Source organism: Sinohyriopsis cumingii, chromosome 5 (genome assembly GCF_028554795.1).
Source record: "Sinohyriopsis cumingii isolate HCF-2022 chromosome 5, ASM2855479v2, whole genome shotgun sequence".
Taxonomy (NCBI): domain Eukaryota; kingdom Metazoa; phylum Mollusca; class Bivalvia; order Unionida; family Unionidae; genus Sinohyriopsis; species Sinohyriopsis cumingii.
The window spans coordinates 143,070,889-143,096,085 of NC_142965.1; the positions used below are offsets into that span (position 1 = coordinate 143,070,889).

The window sequence follows — 25,197 nt, forward strand, 5'->3', positions numbered from 1 at the left end:
GGAATGCTGAGCATGACATTTGGCACCAGTTTGGATGCAGGAGCTGCCGGAAGGAGGTCGTAGTCGACCCCCAGCCGCCTTAGGGGCTCCACTCCTGATTTTCTGTCTGGGTTTACTCCCGTAGCCTTTCCTTCTCCCGAAGATATCCACATGGCATAATTTAAAACAAAACTAATTTGACATAAATGGAGAAGCATTTACATTATGGCATTGTTTAAAAAAACTAATTGGACATATATGGAAACGCCTTTTTATTATGGCATGATTTTAAAAATCTAATTAGACATAAATGGAAAAGCCTTTATATTATGGAATGATTTAGAAAAACTAATTGGACATAAATGGAGAAGCCTTTACATTATGGCATGGTTAAAAAAAGTAATTTGACATAAATGGAGAAGCATTTACATTATGGCATTGTTTAAAAACTAATTGGACATAACTGGAAACGCCTTTTTATTATGGCATGATTTTAAAAAACTAATTGGACATAAATGGAGAAGCCTTTATATTATAGCATGGTTTAAAAGTAAATAATTGGACATAAATTGAGAAGCCTTTACATGATGGCATAACTTTAAAAAAATTAATTGGACGTAAATTGAAAAGACTTTACCTTATGGCATGATGTAGAAAAAACTAATTGGACATAAATGGAGAAGCCTTTACATGATGGCATAATTTAAAAAACATAATTGGACATAAATAAAGAAGCTTTTACATTATGGCATAAATGTTTAAAAAATTAACTAATTGGACATAAATGGAGAAGCCTTTACATTATGGCATGGTTTAAAATATAACTAATTGGACATAAATTGAGAAGCCTTTACATGATGGCATAATTAAAAAAAATAATTGGACATAAATAGAAAAGACTTTATATTATGGCATAATTTTTAGAAAAATAATTGGACATAAATGGAGAAGCTTTTACATTATGGCATGGTTTAAAATAAACTGATTGGACATAAATAGAGAGGCCTTTACATTATGCAATAATAGGCAATGCTCTTATGCCATTTGTAGCTTTAATGCGCAATTGCAAGTTTCATACTTGCGCAGAAACCAAACATTTTAAAAAATTTAAACTAATTGTTAAGTGTGAATGTTTAAATTATGGTTTCACTCTTTCAGGGATTCGGCTTCTCGGATCAAGTTACACGACCGATATCACTGAATCACGTGCAATAGCTCACGGATACAACGTCACCGATATTTCATCCAATAGCTGGGGTCCACCCGATTTTTATGGATACTTTGCTCTTGGGCCTTTAACTGCGGCAGCATTCGAATTTGGTGTAACTCAGGCATGTTGAATATCAAGTATTCTGGTAATGTAATGTAATCTATCCAAATTCTAGCTGGAGCATTCACAAGTATTTAGTCTCCAAAATTATCCGACAAAAGTAACGTCGTATTTAAGTCTATGTCAGACGAATCTTCATCGAGACTTTATGATAATGAGCTTATCGATCAACGTCAGGAAGGAGTATGAAACCTTTAAGTCTAGCTATATATTTATGTATTTATCTTTATTAATGATAATTGTCATATGTACGGCATCATTTTGGGTGTCATACTAATTATCGAAGGCAGCCAGGTTACTTCACAATGACATTAGGCTCATGAACAATGGCTCATAAATTAACTCCAAAATTTTATAAAGGGACGACATTTTCGTTTCCGCTAAGTTTAGGGGACACTTTCTACGCATATCGCATACAACGTCAATGCAAAGTTTGTCTAGAGTCCCGTAGTGTTATCAGAAATAAAGTTACGTCTGCAGACGCTAAGTACCTAGTCTAACGGTTGATTTTTTTATCACCCTAGTGAGTCAATCAACACTAGCCGTTGTCTTGCTACTAAGAGCCATTATATGTCTTTTTCATTATTCCATCCAATCAACAGGGTCGAGAAGGAAAAGGTATAATTTACGTATGGGCAGCTGGGAATGGAGGAACCACGGACAACTGTAACGCAGATGGTTACGCAAACAGTATCTATACAGTGACCATATCAAGTGTTAATAATAAAGGACAACCCGCGTGGTACTCCGAAATTTGTCCTCCCGCCTTGGCTGTCACCTACAGTGGAGACACAAATCAAAGATATATGGTATCCAGTGTTAAAATTTATAAATTGAAAGGTAAAAAAAAAACCAACCTAGAATCATAGAACGAGATGTACTGCCATTAGAAACAGCTGCAAATTATATAGAAATTCGCAACAAACTTCCGTTTAAGATGGGCCACTGCTGTATTATGCAATTACCTCTGCGGATATACGGTAACATCTTGGTTAATCTTGGAGCCTTGTTTGCTCAGAGGAACCATAACGTTACCAACTATTGTTGTTATGACGACATTATGAAAGCTATAACAGAGGAACCATAACGTTACCAGCCTTTGTTGTTATGACAACTTTAAGAAAGCTATAACAGAGGAAACATAACGTTGGCATGGCTGGTTTTAGATTAAATATCTTTGACACGTTTACAAATTGGCATGTCTGGTTTTAGATTCAATATCTTTGACAAGTTTACAAATTGGCATGGCTGGTTTTAGATTCAATATCTTCGACACGTTTACAAATTGGCATGGCTGGTTTTGGATTAAATATATTTGACACGTTTACAAATTGGCATGACTGGTTGTAGATTAAATATGTTTGACACGTTTACAAATTGGCATGTCTGGTTTTAGATTCATCACATTTGACACGTTTATAAATTGGTATAGCTGGTTTTAGATTCACTATCTTTGACACGTTTATAAATTGGCATGGCCGATTTTAGATTGAATATCTTTGACACGTTTACAAATTGGCATGATTGGTTTTAGATTCACTACCTTTGACACGTTTACAAATTGGCATGACTGGTTGTAGATCAAATATCTTTGACACGTTTACAAATTGGCATGGCTGGTTGTAGATTCATTACATTTGACACGTTTATAAATTGGCATGGCCGGTTTTAGATTCAATACCTTTGACACGTTTACAAATTGGCATGACTGGTTTTAGATTAAATATCTTTGACACGTTTACTAATTGGCATGACTGGTTTCAGATTAAATATCTTTGACACGTTTACAAATTGGTATGGCCGGTTTTAGATTCAATACCTTTCACACGTTTACAAATTGGCATGACTGGTTTTTGATTAAATATCTTTGACACGTTTACAAATTGGCATAACTGGTTTCAGATTCAGTATCTTTGACACGTTCATAAATTGGCATGGCCGATTTTAGATTCAATACCTTTGACACGTTTACAAATTGGCATGTCTGGTTTTAGATTCGTTACATTTGACACGTTTATAAATTGGCATGGCCAGTTTTAGATTCAATATCTTCGACTCGTTTCCAAATTCGCATGACTGGTTTTAGATTAAATATCTTTGACACGTTTACAAATTGGCATGGCTGGTTTTAGATTCGCTATCTTTGACACGTTTACAAATTGGCATGGCCGATTTTAGATTCAATATCTTTGACACGTTTACAAATTGGCATGGCTGGTTGTAGATTAAATATCTTTGACACGTTTACAAATTGGCATGACTGGCTTTAGATTAAATATCTTTGACACGTTTATAAATTGGCATGGCCGATTTTAGATTCAATACGTTTGACACGTTTACATATTGGCATGACTGATTTTAGATTAAATATCTTTGACACGTTTATAAACTGGCATAGCTGGTTTTAGATTCACTATCTTTGACACGTTTACAAATTGGCATGGCCGATTTTAGATTCAATCTCTTTGACACGTTTACAAATTGGCATGGCTGGTTGTAGATTCAATATCTTCGACCCGTTTACAAACTGGCATGGCCGGTTTTAGATTCAATACCTTTGACACGTTTACAAATTGGCATGACTGGTTGTAGATTAAATATCTTTGACACGTTTACAAATTGGCATGGATGGTTTTAGATTCATTACATTTGACACGTTTATAAATTGGCATGGCCGGTTTTAGATTAAATACCTTTGACACGTTTACAAATTGGCATGACTGGTTTTAGATTCACTATCTTTGACACGTTTACAAATTGGCATGGCCAGTTTTAGATTCAATATCTCTGACACGTTTACAAATTGGCATGGCTGGTTGTAGATTAAATATCTTTGACACGTTTACAAATTGGCATGGCCGGTTTTTGATTAAATATCTTTGACACGTTTACAAATTGGCATAACTGGTTTTAGATTGAATATCTTTGACACTTTTACATATTGCCATGACTGGTTTTAGACTAAATATCTTTGACACGTTTATAAATTGGCATGGCTGGTTGTAGATTCAATATGTTTGACACGTTTAAGAATTGGCATGACTGGTTTTAGATTAAATACGTTTGACACGTTTACATATTGGCATGACTGGTTTTAGATTAAATATCTTTGACACGTTTATAAATTGGCATTGCTGGTTTTAGATTCACTATCTTTGACACGTTCATAAATTGGCATGGCCGATTTTAGATTCAATATCTTTGACACGTTTACAAATTGGCATGGATGGTTTTAGATTCACTATCTTTGACACGTTTAAAAATTGGCATGGCCGGTTTTAGATTCAATATCTGTGACACATTTACAAATTGGCATGGCTGGTTTTAGACTCAATATCTTCGACACGTTTACAAATTGGCATGGCTGGTTTTAGATTCATTACATTTGACACGTTTACAAATTGGCATAGCTGGTTGTAGATTAAATATCTTTGACACGTTTATAAATTGGCATGGCTGGTTTAGATTCAATATCTTTGACACGTTTACAAATTGGCATGGCTGCTTTTCGATTCATTACATTTGACACGTTTATAAATTGGCATGTCTGGTTTTAGATTAAATATCTTTGACACGTTTACAAATTGGCATGGCTGGTTTTTGATTCAATATGTTTGACACGTTTATAAATTGGCATGGCTGGTTTAGATTCAATACCTTAGACACGTTTATTAATTGGCATTGCTGGTTTAATATTCAATATCTTTTAAATGTTTGCAAAAGATAAATTTTATAATATAAATAAAAACATCTTGTCCACTGATATTTATTTTATTGTCCGGCTCACTTTAATTTCATTTTCAGTCAGCACGTTCTGGTATGATAATTATCCCTTTTTGCAATGATCAAATCAGTTAAGAGAATAAGCTATGCTATTGACATCATGGTGTATACGCTGATCAAATATTGTGACACGGAATCACCACTGACAAAGTGTGGCCATGAAAGGCGAGTTATTTGAACCTGTGTATTAAGATGTAGATGATTTCATGTTGAATATTTCAAACGTGCAGGGTGATGCAGACAGTGATGGTTATGGCTACGGTCTGACATGCAAAACATGCCGTACGTTAGTTTAGTAATTGTTTTTCACCTATTCGAGTAATTTAAAACTTCTGTTGCATGACCACCAAGTGTGTGCTCGTTTGGTACTTCTTAGCACTAATCCGTCAATTTAGCCGATATTTCTCTAAAAAAAATCCGGGAACAGCCTTGGTCAAATAAAACATCCTGCTTTAAATAGCATGTAATAGAAATCTCCGACAATGGGCAGTATCAGTGTAATAGAAATACCCGACACTGGACAATATCAGTGTAATAGAAATCCCCGACACTGTCACCAGTATTGGAATAGAAATCTCCGACACTGGACAACAGCAGTGTAATATAAATTCCCGACACTGGACAAAAGCAGTGTAATAGAAATCCCCGACACTGGACAATAGTTGTATAATGGAAATCCCCGACACTGGACAATAGCAGTGTAATAGAAATCCCCGACACTGGAAAATAACAGTGTAATATAAATCCCCAACACTGTCACCAGTCTGCTTCTTTCCATCGTCAATTTACTTAAGTAATGTCAATCAGTTGAGAAAATATAAAGCAGTTTATGTTATATAGGTGGCGTAGCTCATGTCAAAGTCCCGATCTTGTCTTGAACGTCTTATGCAATCTTGGCACGGGACATGACTTTGATTTTTCATTTTTACATGTAATGCCTGCAAGGAACAAATCAAAATGACAGATTAAAACTTAACTAACAGCTTTTGTCAAGCGCCTGAGCAATATTCATTTGTACCTTTGTCTATAGCTAGCGAAATCACCGTTATCACATGGTTTTGAAATTCGCCTATATACATTGCTTTTTCAAAATAGTCTCTGTATTATTTCCAGTATGGTACTATTTGCAGTTGAAAATAAATGTAATGCAGATAATATACTGTACTTATTCAAAATAACTCGAACAAATGTATGAGTGAGACCATCAAAGGCTTCGTAACCTGTGTTATAAAGATCTTTTGGATAACATATTGTGTTCCCAATTTACAGTTTATGGATTAAAACACACACACACACACACACACACACACACACACACACACACACATATATACAAAGTGAATTAAATTATCTCGACGGATTTGATAAAGTAACGTCGTCTTTAAACAGGTAGCGTGAAAGGCCTCTTAAATCAGAAAATGTACGGTTGTTTATTTATCTTCCTATATATGATGCCTTCCGTAGGGTGCATTTCTAGTTTTACTGTAATGACTATAATGCCATTATCTACTCCTTACAGTTTACGACATCCAATTCAGATTCGTGTAGTGACAATAGAGAAGGGACTTCCTTCTCCGCTCCCCAAGCTGCAGGAATGGTGGCTCTAGCCTTACAAGCCAAGTAAGTTGAGAGTTCAAAGTAGATGCATTTTACAAAATGTATATATTAGTCGTCTTACAATTTGCAGTTTTGTTCTTGTCCAGGACTGCTTTCTTTTAGGAAATATAACTGTAAATATTTGTGCAATTAAAGAAAGTTACATGCTGACTTAATATAGTATCTCGCAGCGAAGGAGGTAATCTCTTGGAAAGGTAAGTAATACCTTGCAAAGGGAGCTAATCTCTTGCTGAATGTTCGCACATTTGGCACCTTTTGCCTACTATAAGCTTCCTTGTAATGAATTTTGCTTTTAATTATTAAATTATTCTAAAGACTGCTTCACAGAACTTGCTACATACCCTGCACAGTATTTTAGTTGATATAGACCTAGTTGACCAAGAATAATATAGTCCAATCATACCATAGACCTAGAATACCGTAGACCTAGAATACCGTAGACTTAGAATACTGTATATCTAGAATACTGTAGGGAGATATCTAAATCTGCATCCCATACAAAACACAAATACGCACAAATCAGCTAACTGACTCAATGATTCCGAAAGTACCTCGGATTATTAATAAACTAATATATATATATATGATCCATATTCAGTTAGATCTATCAATAAATATTTCAGGTCAAAGATTGTTAGCGCCTTCAGCTTGTTCATTGAAATTGACAAGGAAGCAATCTTAATATATATCTTGCAGCATTCGGTTATACTAATCTGCTGGGTATGATTCTTTGTCGTAACTGAGTTATAGAAAAAATCAAAGTAAGACTTAATTTAATTCACAAAATATACAGTCTGTTAAAAAGTTAATTTTGTTTTCATCAAATGGTTTCAGCCCAAACCTGACATGGAGGGATGTTCAACACTTGATTGTAAAGACAGCCAAATACCAAAATATAAAGGAGGCTGATGGATACAATTTTACACTGAATGGGGCTGGGAACTATGGTAACTATGGCAAATCTTTCATTCTAATATCGATTGAATTTACTTGTGATGCGGTAGAAAAATCCCCATCACCAACAACTCAAGTAGGTGTCGTTAGGTAAATAATATAGGGAAATGTCCTCTTCCATCAATTATAAAAATTATAATAGCTTAACAAGGACGAGAAAAACATCACGGAAATTTCACAGATTGATGATGGAAGGCTACTTGTATCAAACAAAGGAGTGATACGCTGCAAGTAAATTTGTACAGTATCACGTATTTGTTGACATTGCGTTTGTTTTCTATTACGAATGCCTGCCAGGCCGACGATATATTCATGAGGTGTCGTATACCTTCTCTTGTTTTAATTATTTTGTTTCACACGCCACTGTTCAATTAGTGTTAATCATTGGTTATAAAGAGACAGAAATGTCTTTATTTCCATCATCTACCACAGTTGATATGCGCTATGAAACACTTTGTGAAGCGGGTCGTTACGTCAATGACTTCATAATGCAAAAGGCGTGTAATTTCTAGTCGTAAAGTATACCTTTTTGTTAATCATCCACCTGTATGTTGACAAGACCTTGAATTTGTTTGATTTCAAACAACAACGGTAACAATTAAAAGAATCTGTGTGGCTCTTATATATACGTTATTCTTTATTTTTGCCAGTCACGCTGTGTAAGGCTCTGCTATGCAATCAATAATTAGATAGACCCTTTGCTGTGCAAACACCCATGATTATTCATTTCTAAATTGCACCTTGATATTATTCAACATTTTAAAGACAACATTTTACAGCATATTCACTGTATTCACATTTATTTCTCTGAATAGTGGTAAAAGTGGAACTCTAAAATGAATCGGATTAAGTTGTTTGCCTATCTGCTTACGATATAACCACTCTCCCCAGAAAAGGCGAAAAAAGAAAGAAAAATAATTTAAAAAACAACAACTGTCAGCAGTTGCTGAATTCATTTTTCTTTAACCTGATTATGTATCATTCGCCTTACATGATTGTTTTACCATTTTACATCTGTAAGTTTGGAACAGCCTTTGACCGACAACGTACATTCTTGTTCTTGTTGGGTATAACTCCTTTTTTCCATTGACTTGTGTAACTTAAAATACATACAACATATTCAACATACGCTAAGAAAAATATATCATTTTGTTGAAAGAATTTCGTCTTGACATTGTCAGTTGGCCAAATGTTTGGATACGGCCTTATGGACGCAGATGCAATGGTCAGGTACGCCAAGACCTGGAAAACCGTGCCACAACAAAAGGTCTACAATAGTACCATCAGCACTCCATACTGGTAGGTAAACAATGCATATTATCGTTTTCGTTTCATTCAATTAAAGGCGTACTTATTTGCTCTTTTAGTTTGAATTCTTTACGGCATTTTAAAAGAATACATGATAGAAAGCAAAGACGCACAATTATGATGGTTTAAAAGACGTGATTACACTTTTAAATAAGAGGTTAATACAATAATACAAATTCCCTTTCATTTTAAAATTGAAAAATTACCAACATTTCAGGCACTTAATCAGTTATAACTAATTAAAAATAAATATCTTTGACAGTATATCGAACTGTGTTGTTCGTCGATGTGTCAGTTCAATTTCCTCGCTGGCAACCGCATAGCCTCGTGTTCACCTTTCCAAAATTTAGTCATGCGCTGTTGGCAGTGCTGTTTTCTCTTCGTTTAAACCAACTCCCGTGTTTAAATAGCAAGTGTGTAGATTGCTTATGTAATCAGTATGAATGCATATAGAAGCTGATACAAAAAAAGCCTATTATAAATGTCCAAAGAGAACGCTGGATAGCTGTAGAACTACAGTTTGCTGCGGACACACTAGGCATGGATGCGAAAATTTAATTTCCTGTGGCAATGCACAGTTTCATGCTGTCATTCCCGTTGGATTCACAATTAAGTTTACTTTCATGCAACGTAAATAAAATACATGTATAGAGTACATCTTTGTACAAATGTTTATACATCTCACAGTACATCAAATATACAGCGTGCATACCCTACAGAGGAAAGTTCACAGTGCAATAGGGAACACAAACACACACACACACACACACACACACACACACACAGATATATATATATATATATATATATATATATATATATATATATATATATATATATATATATATATATATATATATATATATATATATTCTTTCTTTAATATTTCAGGGTGCTTGATTCAGGATTAAGTGAAAAGTCTGAGTCGATGTTGGTGGACGGAACGTGTCCAATTAAATATTTGGAGCACGTGAAGGTTCTAACAACTTTCCAAAGCAGTGAGCGTGCGTACGTAGAGTTAGAATTGGTTTCGCCTGCTGGGACTATTAGTAAAATTATGACCAAAAGGCAGTATGACAGAGGGGTCAGTAGGCAACAGCAGTGGGTGTTCATGTCTGTTCAATTTTGGGGTGAAGACCCAGAGGGAAACTGGACATTCTCCATTAGAATTCCTAGTACTGAGACAGGTATGGGATGGTTTTCTATAATTTAAAAAACAAATGACAGTTGTTCTGTTTTATTAGAATGTAAATTCAGTTACGAGTACGATTCGAGAATAAGACTTGTCATACAGAAAGATTTAATGTTTTCTTTTAAACGTTGTACATATCACCATGACACTTGGAACGAGACAAAAACTTTAAAAGACCTTTATTCTTTAGAAAGATTGGAGGATCGAAAGTTAATAGCCGAAGATTATATGCGAAATGCAAAAGTTGCAAATTGCAATCAGGTGTTCATATACGTGTAAGATACGGGTAACAACTATAATGAATACCATGAATATTAACTGTGTTAAGAGTGCGCTATAATGAGTACGATGTGTAGCAAAGGTGTACATAGTGTGCTATAATGATTACAATGTGTAGTTAACATGTACATAGTGTGCTATAATGATTACAATGTATAGTTAAGGTGTATATAGTGTGCTAGAATGATTACAATGTATAGTTAAGGTGTACATTGTGTGCTAGAATGATTACAATGTATAGTTAAGGTAAGGTGTACATAGTGTGCTATAATGATTACAATGTGTAGTTAACGTGTACATAGTGTGCTATAATGATTACAATGTGTAGTTAACATGTACATAGTGTGCTATAATGATTACAATGTGTAGTTAACATGTACATAGTGTGCTATAATGATTACAATGTGTAGTTAACATGTACATAGTGTGCTATAATGATTACAATGTGTAGTTAACATGTACATAGTGTGCTATAATGATTACAATGTGTAGTTAACGTGTACATAGTGTGCTATAATGATTACAATGTATAGTTAAGGTGTATATTGTGTGCTATAATGATTACAATGTATAGTTAACATGTACATAGTGTGCTAGAATGATTACAATGTATAGTTAAGGTGTACATTGTGTGCTAGAATGATTACAATGTATAGTTAAGGTGTATATAGTGTGCTAGAATGATTACAATGTATAGTTAAGGTGTACATTGTGTGCTAGAATGATTGCAATGTATAGTTAAGGTGTACATAGTGTGCTATAATGATTACAATGTGTAGTTAACGTGTACATAGTGTGCTATAATGATTACAATGTGTAGTTAACGTGTACATAGTGTGCTATAATGATTACAATGTATAGTTAAGGTGTACATAGTGTGCTAGAATGATTACAATGTATAGTTAAGGTGTATATTGTGTTTTGGACAGAGTACACTGTTTTGCAAAGGTGCGTATAGTGTACACAAATGCGTACAATGTGTCGTAAAAGTTCAAAAAGTGTGCTAGAATGCGTATGATGTGTAGTAAAGGTATACATATAGTGTGTACGAATAAGTACACTGTGTAGTAAAGGTGCATATAGTGTGCTAGAATGCGTAGCAAAGGGGCATACTGAAAGGATAGTTACTTACGTCGATACTATTATATAGTCAAACTGATAACATCGACATTGAAAGCCACACCGAACACCGGACGGATGCATTTGTCACGACTGAGCAAAGATGACATCTGTTTCTTTAGCAAACTACAGATCAGTCAAGGGCCTACCCCTTTTTCAAACCTACATCTCGCTCAAAAGACAATGCTGTTGTTCAAATTGCATATCAGCCAGTCCACAATATTCCGCCACCTCCAGCTCTCCAACTCTTAAGACTAAACAAAATAGCCCCAGTTTGTTATGCAATTGCCACATCCTTTTAGCAATAGATGTTTCCTGTCAAACTGATGAGTTACCAAGACTTTTGCAGTGCAGACCTAATATTGTACTGCAACAAGTGATTAACTATTGCTTCAGAACTATTTTCCAGACCTGAGAGTTTGCTTATCTTAATAGCAAACGTTTCCCGACGTTCTTATTTTCAACCCTTAGCATTTAACAACATACAGGGTAACGACAGCTGGATAGCAACAAGTACTAGGCTGACGATGCAAATGGAACAAAAATGGCTAGCCTATATGTCTTCACTGCACTGGTTTTTTATCATTAGTATGTGTGTTTATGTTAAATGTACTGTTCTGCGTGTAGCCTCCAGATTTAGTGCTGTAGCAACCAAGATGGATTTGCTCAACATAATACATCAATACGTTTGCTACGTCTTCGAGATGTCTGTTAGCCGTTGTGAGGACAGCTTTCTATTTACGGATAAAACGCGCGTAGCTGGTGCCAGGTTATATACGGACCTTTTCTAGAATTTCTGCTGCGTATGTCTTTATTTTCCTGAAAATGCTCACCTCTCTGTGTAAATTTTCATTTCGTCAACGTATGAGCAAATTTAGAACGTTTTTCTCATATTTATAACTTTTGTTTTCTAATCTAATTCCAGTCTTGTTATGGTCACTGTGCTATTCTTACGAAAACCATTGTAGGTCGTACTGCACCGCTTACATAGTCGGATCAAGAGGGACGGCCTGACCGATATGTATTTTTCCTGGAAACGCTTCTTGGTCATTATGGTTTGTGTCGATATCCTATTTAGCTGACATATGTGGGAAATACCATTATCTACACCTCTGAAGAGCATACCAAGCTCGGTAACATTGGATGAAATGGACGAATCCATTATGACCTAGTTATTAAGGGTCTGTCGATATCCGCTCTTGCAACAAGATGAGAAGTGGTCATTTTGTAGTCTGACTGATATCTATTGTAAAAAAGGGGTAGCCAATTCACTATCTGCTGTTTTTGTTTTTATGTTTAACGCCATTTTTCAACACACTATAGGTTATCCATGGTGGAAGGTATAAATAGTGGAAGAAGAATCCGGGAAAACCCCGGAAAGAATCACTGACCCTCGGGAACCTACTGGTAAGCTTTCTCACGCACTCAAAGTGGCCGAGTCCGAAACTCGAACCCACGCAGACAGATGTGAGATGGCAGAGATATGTAACTGCGAGCACTTTAGACCACTTGGCTACCCGTGGTCCCCCTATGTGTAATACTGCTAAAGTAAAAGAGGTTAAATTGTTTTGTCTCTCGCTCGTCTCGGCTACAGAATTCGGCTTAATCAATTACACTACCTATATATATATATATATATATATATATATATATATATATATATATATATATATATATATATGTTTATACCATTCTTTTCACAGGAAACTTAACTTCATGGCAGCTTACACTATATGGTACGTCAGATGATCCACTTTCAGGTAAATACGCATTTGGAAGTTGTTCCATTGTCCATCAAATATGTGAATTATGTCGCAATATTTTCGTCTTGAAACTACTTTTCTATATGATTAGAATAGTTCAGTGTTTATCTATATAACAAAACATGGTCTCAATTCCAAAACAGTTCCTGAAATATGATGATAGTTGTTACATACCAGAATTTCCAGTATATCATATACACTGGCACAGCAGCCTAGTAAGTAAATATTCCGTTCACCTCCTGGCATAAATTATTTTGTTTCTTACAACATAACATATATATTTATGAAGTAGAAAATACTTGCTTCTTGCCACATTTTGCCATTTAAGCGTGGCATAGTCAAGGGTATACATAATTCATGTACGCACAAGAATTAATCCTTTCTTTTGACAACATCAGTCACATGATTAAAATATTCACCATACAGCGACAGAGCGCTTGATGTTTATTTCTGACAGCGAAATGAAAATTTTCTTATCAGTGTTAGGAACAAGCAAAAAGATAAAGCAAAAAGATAAAGCAAAAAGATAAATAATCAACGAAACTACCCAGTGTAACAATCATGTTGGATGTTTCATTTTTTTCAAATAATCACATTTTTATCCTCATAATCGGAATTTAATAAAATAGCTGGTGCACAATTCATTTTGTTTAGCATTTAAATTCGCATTTGAATGACAGCTTTAAATGACAATCTGATACTAGCTAATCAGTTTGGAATCAGATGACATTAATCCATTTTGACGTCACACAGATGGCATTAATCCATTTTAACGTCACATAGATGGCGTTAAATCCATTTTGACGTCACACAGATGTGTTAGTAATCATTTTCCATGAATCCATATTCTTGGCTCGTACTGTTCCTTTCATAACAGTAGACGTACATCGATGGTGAAAGATAATAATAATAATAACATCAATAATAATAATACGAGGAAGAATAAGAATAAGAACACTTAATAATAATAATAATAATAATAATAATGATAATGATAATGAATGTTCCGTCCATATATAATTGATTGCGTATTTGTAAATTAAAAAGGAAAAAGCATATCTAATTGTAATACCTTAGATTAATTGGAGAGTTTAAATCACTCATAGTGAATTAAGAACTGTTTACGCCCCATTTGCAATGGCTCAAATTAGAAGGATACATGGGGGAGTGTTCACCCATAGGCATCGAATAAATTGTACCAGTTTACTGACACCTCCAATTGTCACGAATTTATTTTTGATACATAATGCCATACTCCCATAATCTCATAAAACAACGTTAGGAGTAATATACTCCTTCTATTGGGATTAATCTGGTATTAAATATCAAATATTTTGGAAAGGTCATCAATAGTGAAATCTCGTGCGTGTACACGCTTCTATGACCACATTCGACTGAAACACATGCAATGGAAGGTCAGTGAGAATGACCAATGTTAATAGCTAGGCATATGCCGGAACGTGAGAGAGAGAGAGAGATTCTGATTTTTAACGTAGCTTTAAAAATGTTTTAGTCATATCGCTACGATGTCTGCAGTGTGTACGTTTATGGTAATGTCTACCATCGGGGCATGATGCCGCAGAAATATAACATGATATCCCATCCAATCACATTATCCTGACATCAGACGGACCAGTCCTTGCATGAACCTCGTAATGCGGATTGCCAAAGAAGCTGTTGTACGATTTATGTCTTTGATATAATTCGGCCGGGGTTCGAGAAATCAGATTAACATGTACATCGCGGGTTTCGCCGTTTCTTGATAGTACAAACCCGAAAACAACACATAATTCAAGGCGTTAATGCGTCACTATATGAAAAGATATATCGTGACGAAATTATTTCCACACTGCGGTGTATTGTATGTTCATGCTAACGTATAACCTGTTTGGTTTTCTTAGGTCACTCATAACATTAATTTTTCTTCCAATGAAGAATATATATACATCTTTCTACTATTCCTGTAATTTCCACGCGTTTAAAATGTAACGTCCAGTATAATTGTTGCATTCCGACATTAAAATCACTTTGGAAATTGCTTTTTCTTTTCATCCATCTATATTTTTATATATCTAGAAATACCCCCATGTGACGAAGCGCCATGCGAGAACGGTGGCAGCTGCACCTCTAGTTCGAAGTATGACAACACTAGCTGTAAGTGCCCCCCTGGATATACCGGGAAAAAGTGCGAGACAGGTACATCAAACAATGAAGAAAGAAAATCCGGTTCAGTTTCATATATTGACATTCTGATTGGCGACAAGATTCATCACTTGAGGTGTTATATTTCGGGATTAATTTTTATGAAACAACAATGTAACCATAAGATTCGTATACTTATAAAAAAGTTAGTTACTGAATAATTCACCTATGAATGAAGTCGTGGCAGTTAAGGCACACAATGGTCAAGTTACTTAAATTTGCCTTGCTTCAAGTTCATGCAGCCCTTATAGTTGGCCAAGAATATGGAAAGGGATTACAGCCATAATTCCAGGCGTGTAAGTTCTAATCTTCCTTAATGTATTATTGTAAATGGCTGCTTGCAAGTGCTACTTTCATAATTATATTTATGTATATTGTATTCTTCATTGATGCAAATTGTACGTGGCCGTTTGCAAGTGCTACTTTCCTTCCGCATTATTAGCAATGGCAGCTTTCAAGTGCTACATTCATAACTCGTCATGAATTTTAAATTATTCATTGGTGCAAGCTTTAATTTGCTGCTTGCAAGTGCTTAGATCTACTTTCCTTCTGCGTCATTGTATCTTGCAATTTGCCAACAACTGTATTAATTCTGCAGTTTGTCGTATGCCAAATGCTATGTCAGTTATTACAAGTTTGAATATTCTATTTATAAACTTGCTATATCACAAGATACACAGACTGCATCTTCTAAAGTCATGATTATAATGTAGCATCAATCACGTTGCAAGTTAACATTACGGAAGTTATCATAAAATAATGCCTCATTATGACAATAGATGGCACTGTGATTCGTCAATTGTTTACAATACGACTACTCTTCTGACCCTAGCAACAAGAGGTTATATGCGGCATGTTTGGACGCCTTATTGAAAATATAATTCAAATTATATTACCGCATTACAGTCAGCTGATTTCTCAGAGTATTATCATTCGGAGAGAGGTGGCTTGCAAGAAGCAAAAAACAAATTAAATGTATAAAATTGTATACAATTAGATGTATATACACAATGTTATATTTCCGCTGACCCTTCCCACTCCATTTATAATTGGACCTTTTGTGGGTGTAATTTACCGCTACCGCACGGTGGCAGAATACGGTAGCCGCTTACAAACAAAGTTTAAGGTCCTAATCTGTTTATATATTCACATTTACAATGTTATCAATTCAGAACATGTTTATTATTTTAGGGTGAAGTGCAAATTCTGCTTTTCGTATAGCAAAGATCACATAAGGTTTGAGCAAACTGAAGATAATTGCACCATAAGGTCATACTTTCTTTTTCTTGTTTGTGCACGAGAGAGAGAGAGAGAGAGAGAGAGAGAGAGAGAGTACATTACAGAGATGAGGATTCTGTTTATTCGCTCATCCCCATGAAATTAAATTTTACTGTTAATCTGCAGTTTACACTGGCAGTATATATGTATTTTCTAATCTTCCTGGATGCATTATTGTCAATGGCTGCTTGCAAGTGCTGCAGTCATAATGCTAGTCATGAATTTTCTGTTCTTCATTGATGCAAGCTTTGAATGGCTGCCTGCTGGTGCTTAGATCTACTTTCTTTCTGCGTCATTGTATCTTGCAGTTTGCCAACTACTGTATTAATTCTGTTGTTTGTCGTATGGCAAACGCTATGTCAGTTATGACAAGTTTGGTATATTCTGTTTATAAGCTTGTCATAGTACAATTACTACCTTCCAACTGCTGTTTTCATACAGATTTGGTCTTGCAACAATGTAAATACTAAGTTTTATCAGTATCGTCTTTGCTATCCATCTCGTGTCGCCATCAGTCGTCATAATGATATACTAGAGATAAGCATTGCATTATGACAACAGACGGCACTCTAAATTTCAAGTTTTTCCTTTATCAGAAATAATTAATGCTCCCCAAGGAGCTTCACGGCATTCATTTTGTGTCGATAAATATTGTAACTCTTTCAGTCCCCCTTTTTAAGGTGTACATTAGCAACGAAGTTTTTATCGTTCTCTAAAACCATGTGCTTTCTCAAAGATCTATGTGATTTATAGCATCGGACGAAAACAAAAACACATACAATACAGGAGGGTGGTCCATCTTCTTCAACCCCTATTTTGGCGCACTTAAGTATGTACTTTAACCGTTTAAGACACATATTTCTTAATAATATCTTTCATAACTTTGGAAACATTAGTTATTTTAGCAAAGTAAGGATCAGAAATGACAATGATATATTCCCTCATACTCTTCGTAACGAGTTTTCATCAAACGACCCCTTGTTATGAGTATCATATTGTACGTCACCCATTTTGATGCACCTGACCGACGTTTATATTTTCCTGTGATACTATAATACATATGTTCCGTAAAAAATAGCATATTTTAGAGCAACATCAATAGCACATAAAAATGTTTATAGGTAAAAAGACATTTTATAAAAAAGCATTTATACATGTTTTCTTATTCTTATCGCAATCTTTATCTTGGAACATATTTTGCCGCAAAAGGAGAAATAATCAAGATATGGAAAATTATGTTTGTATCATTAGAAATATGTTTACTTTCGATTAGAAGTATTATAGTTAGTGTACAATTGTTTTCCAATACTTAATTTACATTACTAATGTACAGAACCTCAATCTTTGAATGTATTTTGTAAAAAAAAATATAAAAAAAATAAAAGCTTTAAAACTGGCTTGCATCCTTTAAAACGTTTGTCTCTAAAATAATAATAATGAGACAGAAGACATACTGTAACAGTAGATTTTACATTTATTTATTGTAATTCTTACCATTACCAAACCAGTTAAAAATAATAAATTGGTTCAAGAATTTTAAAAATATAAATATAGCACCTGTATGTTTCAATTATTCAGCTGCTCTTTGTCACATTAAAGATTTTAAAAAAAACTTTAAAAGAATTTTTAAAATATGAATGTAGTGACGCATGATTCGGACTTATTAAGTGTGCTGCTCTTTTCAAAATAAAAGTAGTTTAGTTAATTATCTAGGATCAAAGAGAGAGAGAGAGAGAGAGAGAGAGAGAGAATGCACCAAAACGGCATATTTCATTAAGTAATTGTAAATTAATACATGTATCCTGGGTCGATTCGTATGTGTTGGGACAGTGTTAGGGTCTTTTTTTCAGCAAGTATCAACAAGAGGAAAAACTCTACTGATCTTACTCGATAATTATACAAGGTAGAATTTTACTCCTGACTGTCTTTTTATTATGTATGATTTTATTTAGTTGCCTACATGTATCCTGGATAGTTGAGGATAATTTGGGACAGTCTTTTGCAGTTTTGGGTAGTCATGGGGTCTTTCATTTGGTCATAATTACCAACATGGGAAAAAAAATCTGTGATCTTAATCGATAATTATACAATGCAGGATTTTACTGGTCACTGTCGTTTTTAAGGTTTGATTCAATATAATTGTATACACGCATCCTGGGTAGGTGAGAGTGTTTTCGGACAGTCTTGTGGTAGCCCCATGACTTTCATGGTGATAAGCAGAACAATTAAAGTGTTGGATGTCTAATTCATGCAGACGTTGTTGGATATAATCAAACATACAATTGTTGGACAGATTTGAGAAGGCAAACAAGTGTAAAAAACAAAACATTACCTAAACTTTTAGAACAGTTTTTGCTTTAATATTCTTCAAAGGAATATCCTATGGAAAACTCGAGGACGCACACATTATGGTTAACAATTTAGATTGCTTGATTTGGTATTAGGTAAGGAACCGACAGTCCATCATTTGTCTTCTAAATGGCTCGTGAAATGGTCAAATGCAGGAATAGGATGCAGATGTGCCTTATATATCTTCTGATTGGGGTTTCCTACCCTTTGACAAGTGTGACTAGATCTATGGTACTTATAAACATCACTTTTAATTATCGGCAAATACAACTGATTCAGGATCTTGTGATAAGTCTTACTGACACCAAAATGACCAGATTAAGGAGTTTTATGGGCTAGACTATGCATTTTTCTGTCTATACGACTTAGGAACAGCAATGTGATGTCTCATTGACCACTCATTACCAGCAGGTACATCAGGTGGTCTCCATTTTCTCATAATGACCCCATTTTTCACAAAGTAACAAACTGGTAAATGTGTGACTTCAGTTTTTGAAACCCATTCTTGCATGTTCTCTGAGGATTAGTACTTGGGGGTCTATAACTCACATTAAAATGTCTTGCATGCTTACAAAGTAGCTGTTACTTTTTGCTCACATATCTTACAATTGCAGTCAGAAACTGGCTAGTGGTTCCTATTATTCTGTGAAGAAACTAACTTACTTATGAATGTGTGTGTCTCTCTCTCTCTCTGCTGAGTGATTAAGTCATTTAAAGTATGGAATTTACCTTATCCATTGTTCCAAGGCATATATATTAGGGATAACAGGCCAAATTTAACATTTCATCTCAGGTTCCTAAATACAATAGCTTTGTGAAGATCAAAGCCTTTGAAATACAAATTAGCAAATAAAATATAATCCTTATAGTGGTTGTTTACTCATAGAAAGTACAAACAACTTAATTTATTGCCCGCCCCCCTCCCCCCCCCAAAAAAAACAAAACAAACAAATTCTCTCAAGATTGAGTATTTTTATACAGTGTGTATGTTGAATACAGATCCAGTAATGAAATGATTTTAAGGATTAATTCTTGAAAGAGTCTCTAGGGAATATAACCTGAACGTTCTTCAGGCATAATTTACAAATGGATGTGGTATACAAAAGGAAATGTGTCTCAGCCAATCCAGAATGTACAGTTTGAATTCCTCAGAATCTGCAATTATCAGTGCATTTCCAATCCAAAAGCCAAACTGTGTGAAAAGCTTGTCTTTATTCGTATTGAATTCGTGTGAAAGTGAAACACAAAGGCATCGGCAAATAAATCCTTAAGAACAACGTAAGACAATCCACGTATTTGTTTCTTATAATTGCTTACCTGTACGATAACTTTTGTTTTAGACTAATTCATCTTACAATGTTTTCTTATTAATGCCAGTTTACATTAAATATTTATTTTCTCTAATATTTCCTATCAAAAGTTAAACTCATGACTGTAAATAGTTTTTTAAAATTTATTTTGCTTTATTGCATAGTTGTATTGTGCAGATATATTATGTGTCATTATATTATTAACTTATATTTTAAACCTGATAAAATAATGATTAAATTACAGACAAATGAAGATGTTTATGCGGGGTAGGTGGGGTGTGGTTGATGCTACAAAAGCCTGAACTGTGAGTAGCCTTACAAACTTTAAAAGTATTGTTTCTTTAAAAAGTTATGTGGAGGGTAGGGTTTTACTCTTCCAGCACAAAACAATCACATCTGTAGAAGATAAATGTAAAATAAATTTTATACTGTAAGAATCTATTTTCTTATATAATGAAATAAGTTCATATGTATGTAGCATGTAGCTATACTACAGTATATACATTGTATGTGATGTCATTGTTTCAAGTCATTTGCCTCTTGCTGTTGTATTGGAGTTGGAGATTTAAAATGAAATTGGAGATCTGAGATATTTGTCACAGACAACTAGTGACAATACTTGCTGGCTATTGCATAATCATCCATGCCAAAATTTATTAGAATTCTGTATAATTTGAATATTTACCTTACTTTTTGTTATATATATAGGGATGAGAGAATAAACAGAATCTTCATCTCTGTAATGTACTCTCTCTCTCTCGTGAATAAACAAGTAAAAGAAAGTATGGCCTTTAGGTGCAATTATCTGCAATTTGCTCAAACCTTATGTGGTCTTTACTGATACGAAAAGCAGAATTTACACTGGGTGGGAAGGGTCAGCGGAAATATAACATTATGTAAATACATTTAATTTGTACAGTTTGATACATTGGTTAGTGCTTCTTCAAGGCTACCTCTCTTCCGAATGTTAATACTCTGAGAAATCAGCTGACTGCAATGCAGTAATATAATTTGAATGATATTTTAAATAAGACGCCCAAACATGCCACATATAACCTCTTGTTGCTAGGGTCAGGTGAGTAGTCGTATAGCAAAAAATTGACGAATCACAGTGCCATCTGTTGTCATAATGAGGCATTATTTTATGCTAACTTCCGTGATGCTAACATGCAACGTGCTTGATGCTACATTATAATCATGACTTTAGAAGGTGCAATCTGTGTAACTTGTAATATAGCAAGTTTATAAATAGAATATTCAAACGTGTAATAACTGACATAGCATTTGGCATACGACAAACTACAGAATTAATACAGTTGTTGAGAAATTGCAAGATATAATGACGCAGAAGGAACGTACATCTAAGCACTTGCAAGCAGCAATTAAAAGCTTGCATCAATGAAGAACAGAAAATTCATGACGAGTTATGAATGTAGCACTTGAAAGCAGCAATTGACAACGATGTGGCAGGAAAGTAGCACTTGCAAACGGCCACGTACAATTTGCTTCAATGAAGAATACAATATACATAAATATAATTATGAAAGTAGCACTTGCAAGCAGCCATTTACAATAATGCATTAAGAAAGATTAGAAAATACACGCCTGGAATTATGGCTGTAATCCTTTTCCATATTCTTGGCCAACTACAATTGCCACGTACAATTTGCATCAATGAAAAATACAACATACATGGACAGCATTATGAAAGTAGCACTTGCAAGCAGCAATTTACAATAATGGATCAAGGCAGATTAGAAAATGCAAATAATCATGGCGGTAATCCCCCTCCATACAAGAAGTGTACACAGTTTTGAATTTTCCCGACAAGCTAAAACAGTGCGTGCCTTCCCGGTGAGAAGCTGCTGACTTGAGTAGTTTCGAATCGGTTTCCAGGTGTAATGGCATTAATCTAGAGAAAACACCGCGAAATGCGAAATGGGCATGTTTCGTTGTTCAAAACATTTGTGACAGTCAAATGTGAGCGTGATGAGTATTGCAACAAAATAGTTCAATTTCCAACTTACAAAAATTAATTATTGGTTTTATATACAAGGTACCCTCCAGCTATTACATCCCGGATAAAATAGGTACAAATGCTGATAAATTCAAGCAAATAGGTTTCTGAGGTCGTGATTATATCCAGCTATGATAAAATTATTCATTTTAATGCGAGTTGAAATAAATAGATATTGTACATGAAAATCTAGTCATCCTGTACCGTTTGCAAATTTCACCCAATCACGTGAGGTACATTTCGAAAAAGTTCTTATATGCAAGTGGTGATATATATTGGTAGAGTTTAAGTTCAGCTGGAAGAATTATGTCGTACAGGAAACGTGTCATCATTTTTTTTATCAACGGTTGGTCGTTTAAAGAAAAAAACAAACCAGCTTCAAAAGTTATTTTTATTATTGACGCGCCTGCTTCAGCCAGACAATTAATATAATACAACTAACTTCTTCCCGCAGCCATGTGCCTTAAAAGGCCACGTGTATAATACCCTCGAGGTGAGGAAGGGGCTGACACAGGTTTTGGTGGACATTAAGATTTCAGACAGCCATCTAATAGGTACACAATATTAATTTCGTTTACGGTTTCGAAGCGAAAACGAGTACTGTAAACGGATCAGCATCAATGCTATATTCTAATTTTTGAGTAAAACAAATATGTCATAATTATTTACCATTTGCAGATATTAACGAATGTGAGAATCTTCCATGCCTGGATAATGCCACATGCGTGGATTTGGTGAATGCGTACAACTGCACGTGTCCTGCTGGCTATGTCTACAATTACACCAGTGATCCTAATAAATGTCAAGGTAATCCTCTCTCTCTCTCTCTCTCTCTCTCTCGTCATTGCGAAGCCGGGGCCAATACTGCATAGGGCTTATATTGATCAGAAATGCCAAACTGTGTATATGTTATTATGGTATAATTAGACTCCCTATCTTAAAAGCAAACGTGCACTTAGTATCTGCAACCTTCGTCATAGTCTTAAAATCTTAGAAAAAGCTATTCTATTCCATCTTTTGTCTCATCAGAATTAAAGTAGTTTGTTAAGCAATGTAGTCTGCATATCGTCTTTGCCATATCACTGAAAATGTCCTTCTGGGAATCGTTAACCACATTCCTCTAGTGGAAAGATTACAGTCCTCGCCTTCCTCAACTTGATGTATTACTTCGCTCTCTTCAGTATGTAGAGACTTAATATGGTTCAAGTCCTGCTTTGTCAACAGGACACAAATTGTGTCTGTAAATGGAAAACATTCCAGCCCAGTTGATCTATGTTTTGATATTTTACAAGGCTCTGTTCTCGGCCCTGTTCTATTCATTCTATACACTAAGCCACTCTCAGGTATCATAGATCGACATCCAATGTCGTACCATGTGTACACTGCCAACACTCAAATTTACAAATCTAGCTGCCCAACTGAAGTTGAGGCTACCATAAAAAGCGTAGGGATGCGCATTTCCGATTCGAAGTCATGGACGACATGTAACAAGCGGCACATGAAAAAAAAAAAAAAAAAAAAAAAAAAAACTGAAGCAATCCCGATCGCCATGCAAGGACATTCTCATTCACATCCTTTACCTCCAACAATAAATATGAGCAATACCAACATTGAACTCAAAAGGTCAGGACTAAACCTACGTGTTAAAATCGACTGTACCCTCTCATTAAACCAGCATGTAAAGAACATACGTAAGGCTGCATATCTGGAGCTGAGACGTATCAGCTCCATTCGCAGTTTTCTTTTTGTTGACGCCACCAAATCACTTGCTTGTTCCTTAGTACTTTCAAGACTGGACTATTGTAATTCACTTCTGTCTAATTTGTGTCAGTGTCTACACCAGAAGCTTCAAAAGGTTCCAACAAGGCTGATCGGATCATTCTTAAAGCAAGAAGAACTGAGCACACCACTCCCTTGCTCTGTAACTTTCACCGGCTTCCCGTTCGATCAAGAATCAAACGCCAAACTTTGATCTATATGATACATTTTGTTGTATGGCTCAAGTCCAATATACCTCTCTGACCTAACTCATGTGTACGCTCAATTAGAAACTAGCTTTCTTCTTCCGACACTCATATTCTCACTTTTCCCACTCTTACAACTAAACCATACGGTCAACGTTGTTTTGTTTACCAGGGTCCAGCTACATGGAATGAATCTGCCATAGATCTTATACAAAAGGACACTATGATCTTATTTAAGAGTGCTCTTAAAACTCACCAATTTCAACTAAAAGAACAAACTTAAAATTTAAATTTTTTTATTTAATTAATTATTGGCAGTTCTTGTTTGTGTTTTATAATTTCATGGTATTTGCTTATGTAATCGTATCGTTGTATATAATTTTATGTTAAAACCAAACAGTCCCTAGACTATCTTACTGTGGTTGGATCACATTTATTAATGTAAAAGCATACTTAAGTTTCTGAAGCATTGTTGTACACTGACTTTTGCAGATCATATGGTCGCTATATTTGTGTTAAAGGTCATATCAAATATATCCAAGAGGCGCAAAAAATAGAATCCAACTTTTTAGCGTCTGTCTGCAGAATACATTGATGCGGTTATAGTTGGAATAATCGTGACAGGATTACAAGAGCCCAATTCGAATCAAATGAATAGATTCCAACAACATACGTCTATTTATACGATTATGTTAAGATATAAGTCATATAATTCAATGAACTCACACATTTTGTAATACATCTATCTATCTA

At 34.9% G+C, this 25,197-nt stretch overlaps 1 protein-coding gene across 1 annotated transcript in view; it reads left to right on the forward strand.

Annotated features, from left to right (window-relative positions):
* LOC149800383 (furin-like) overlaps positions 1-25,197 on the forward strand; it is a 94,580-nt gene that overhangs the window by 17,614 nt on the left and 51,769 nt on the right. Inside the window, exons 7-15 of the mRNA XM_089958409.1 lie at positions 1,138-1,310; positions 1,912-2,118; positions 6,612-6,712; positions 7,544-7,656; positions 8,845-8,962; positions 9,863-10,158; positions 13,265-13,321; positions 15,401-15,520; positions 23,159-23,287. Coding sequence (XP_089814535.1) covers positions 1,138-1,310; positions 1,912-2,118; positions 6,612-6,712; positions 7,544-7,656; positions 8,845-8,962; positions 9,863-10,158; positions 13,265-13,321; positions 15,401-15,520; positions 23,159-23,287 — 1,314 coding nt within the window. The remainder of the gene's footprint in view (positions 1-1,137; positions 1,311-1,911; positions 2,119-6,611; positions 6,713-7,543; positions 7,657-8,844; positions 8,963-9,862; positions 10,159-13,264; positions 13,322-15,400; positions 15,521-23,158; positions 23,288-25,197) is intronic.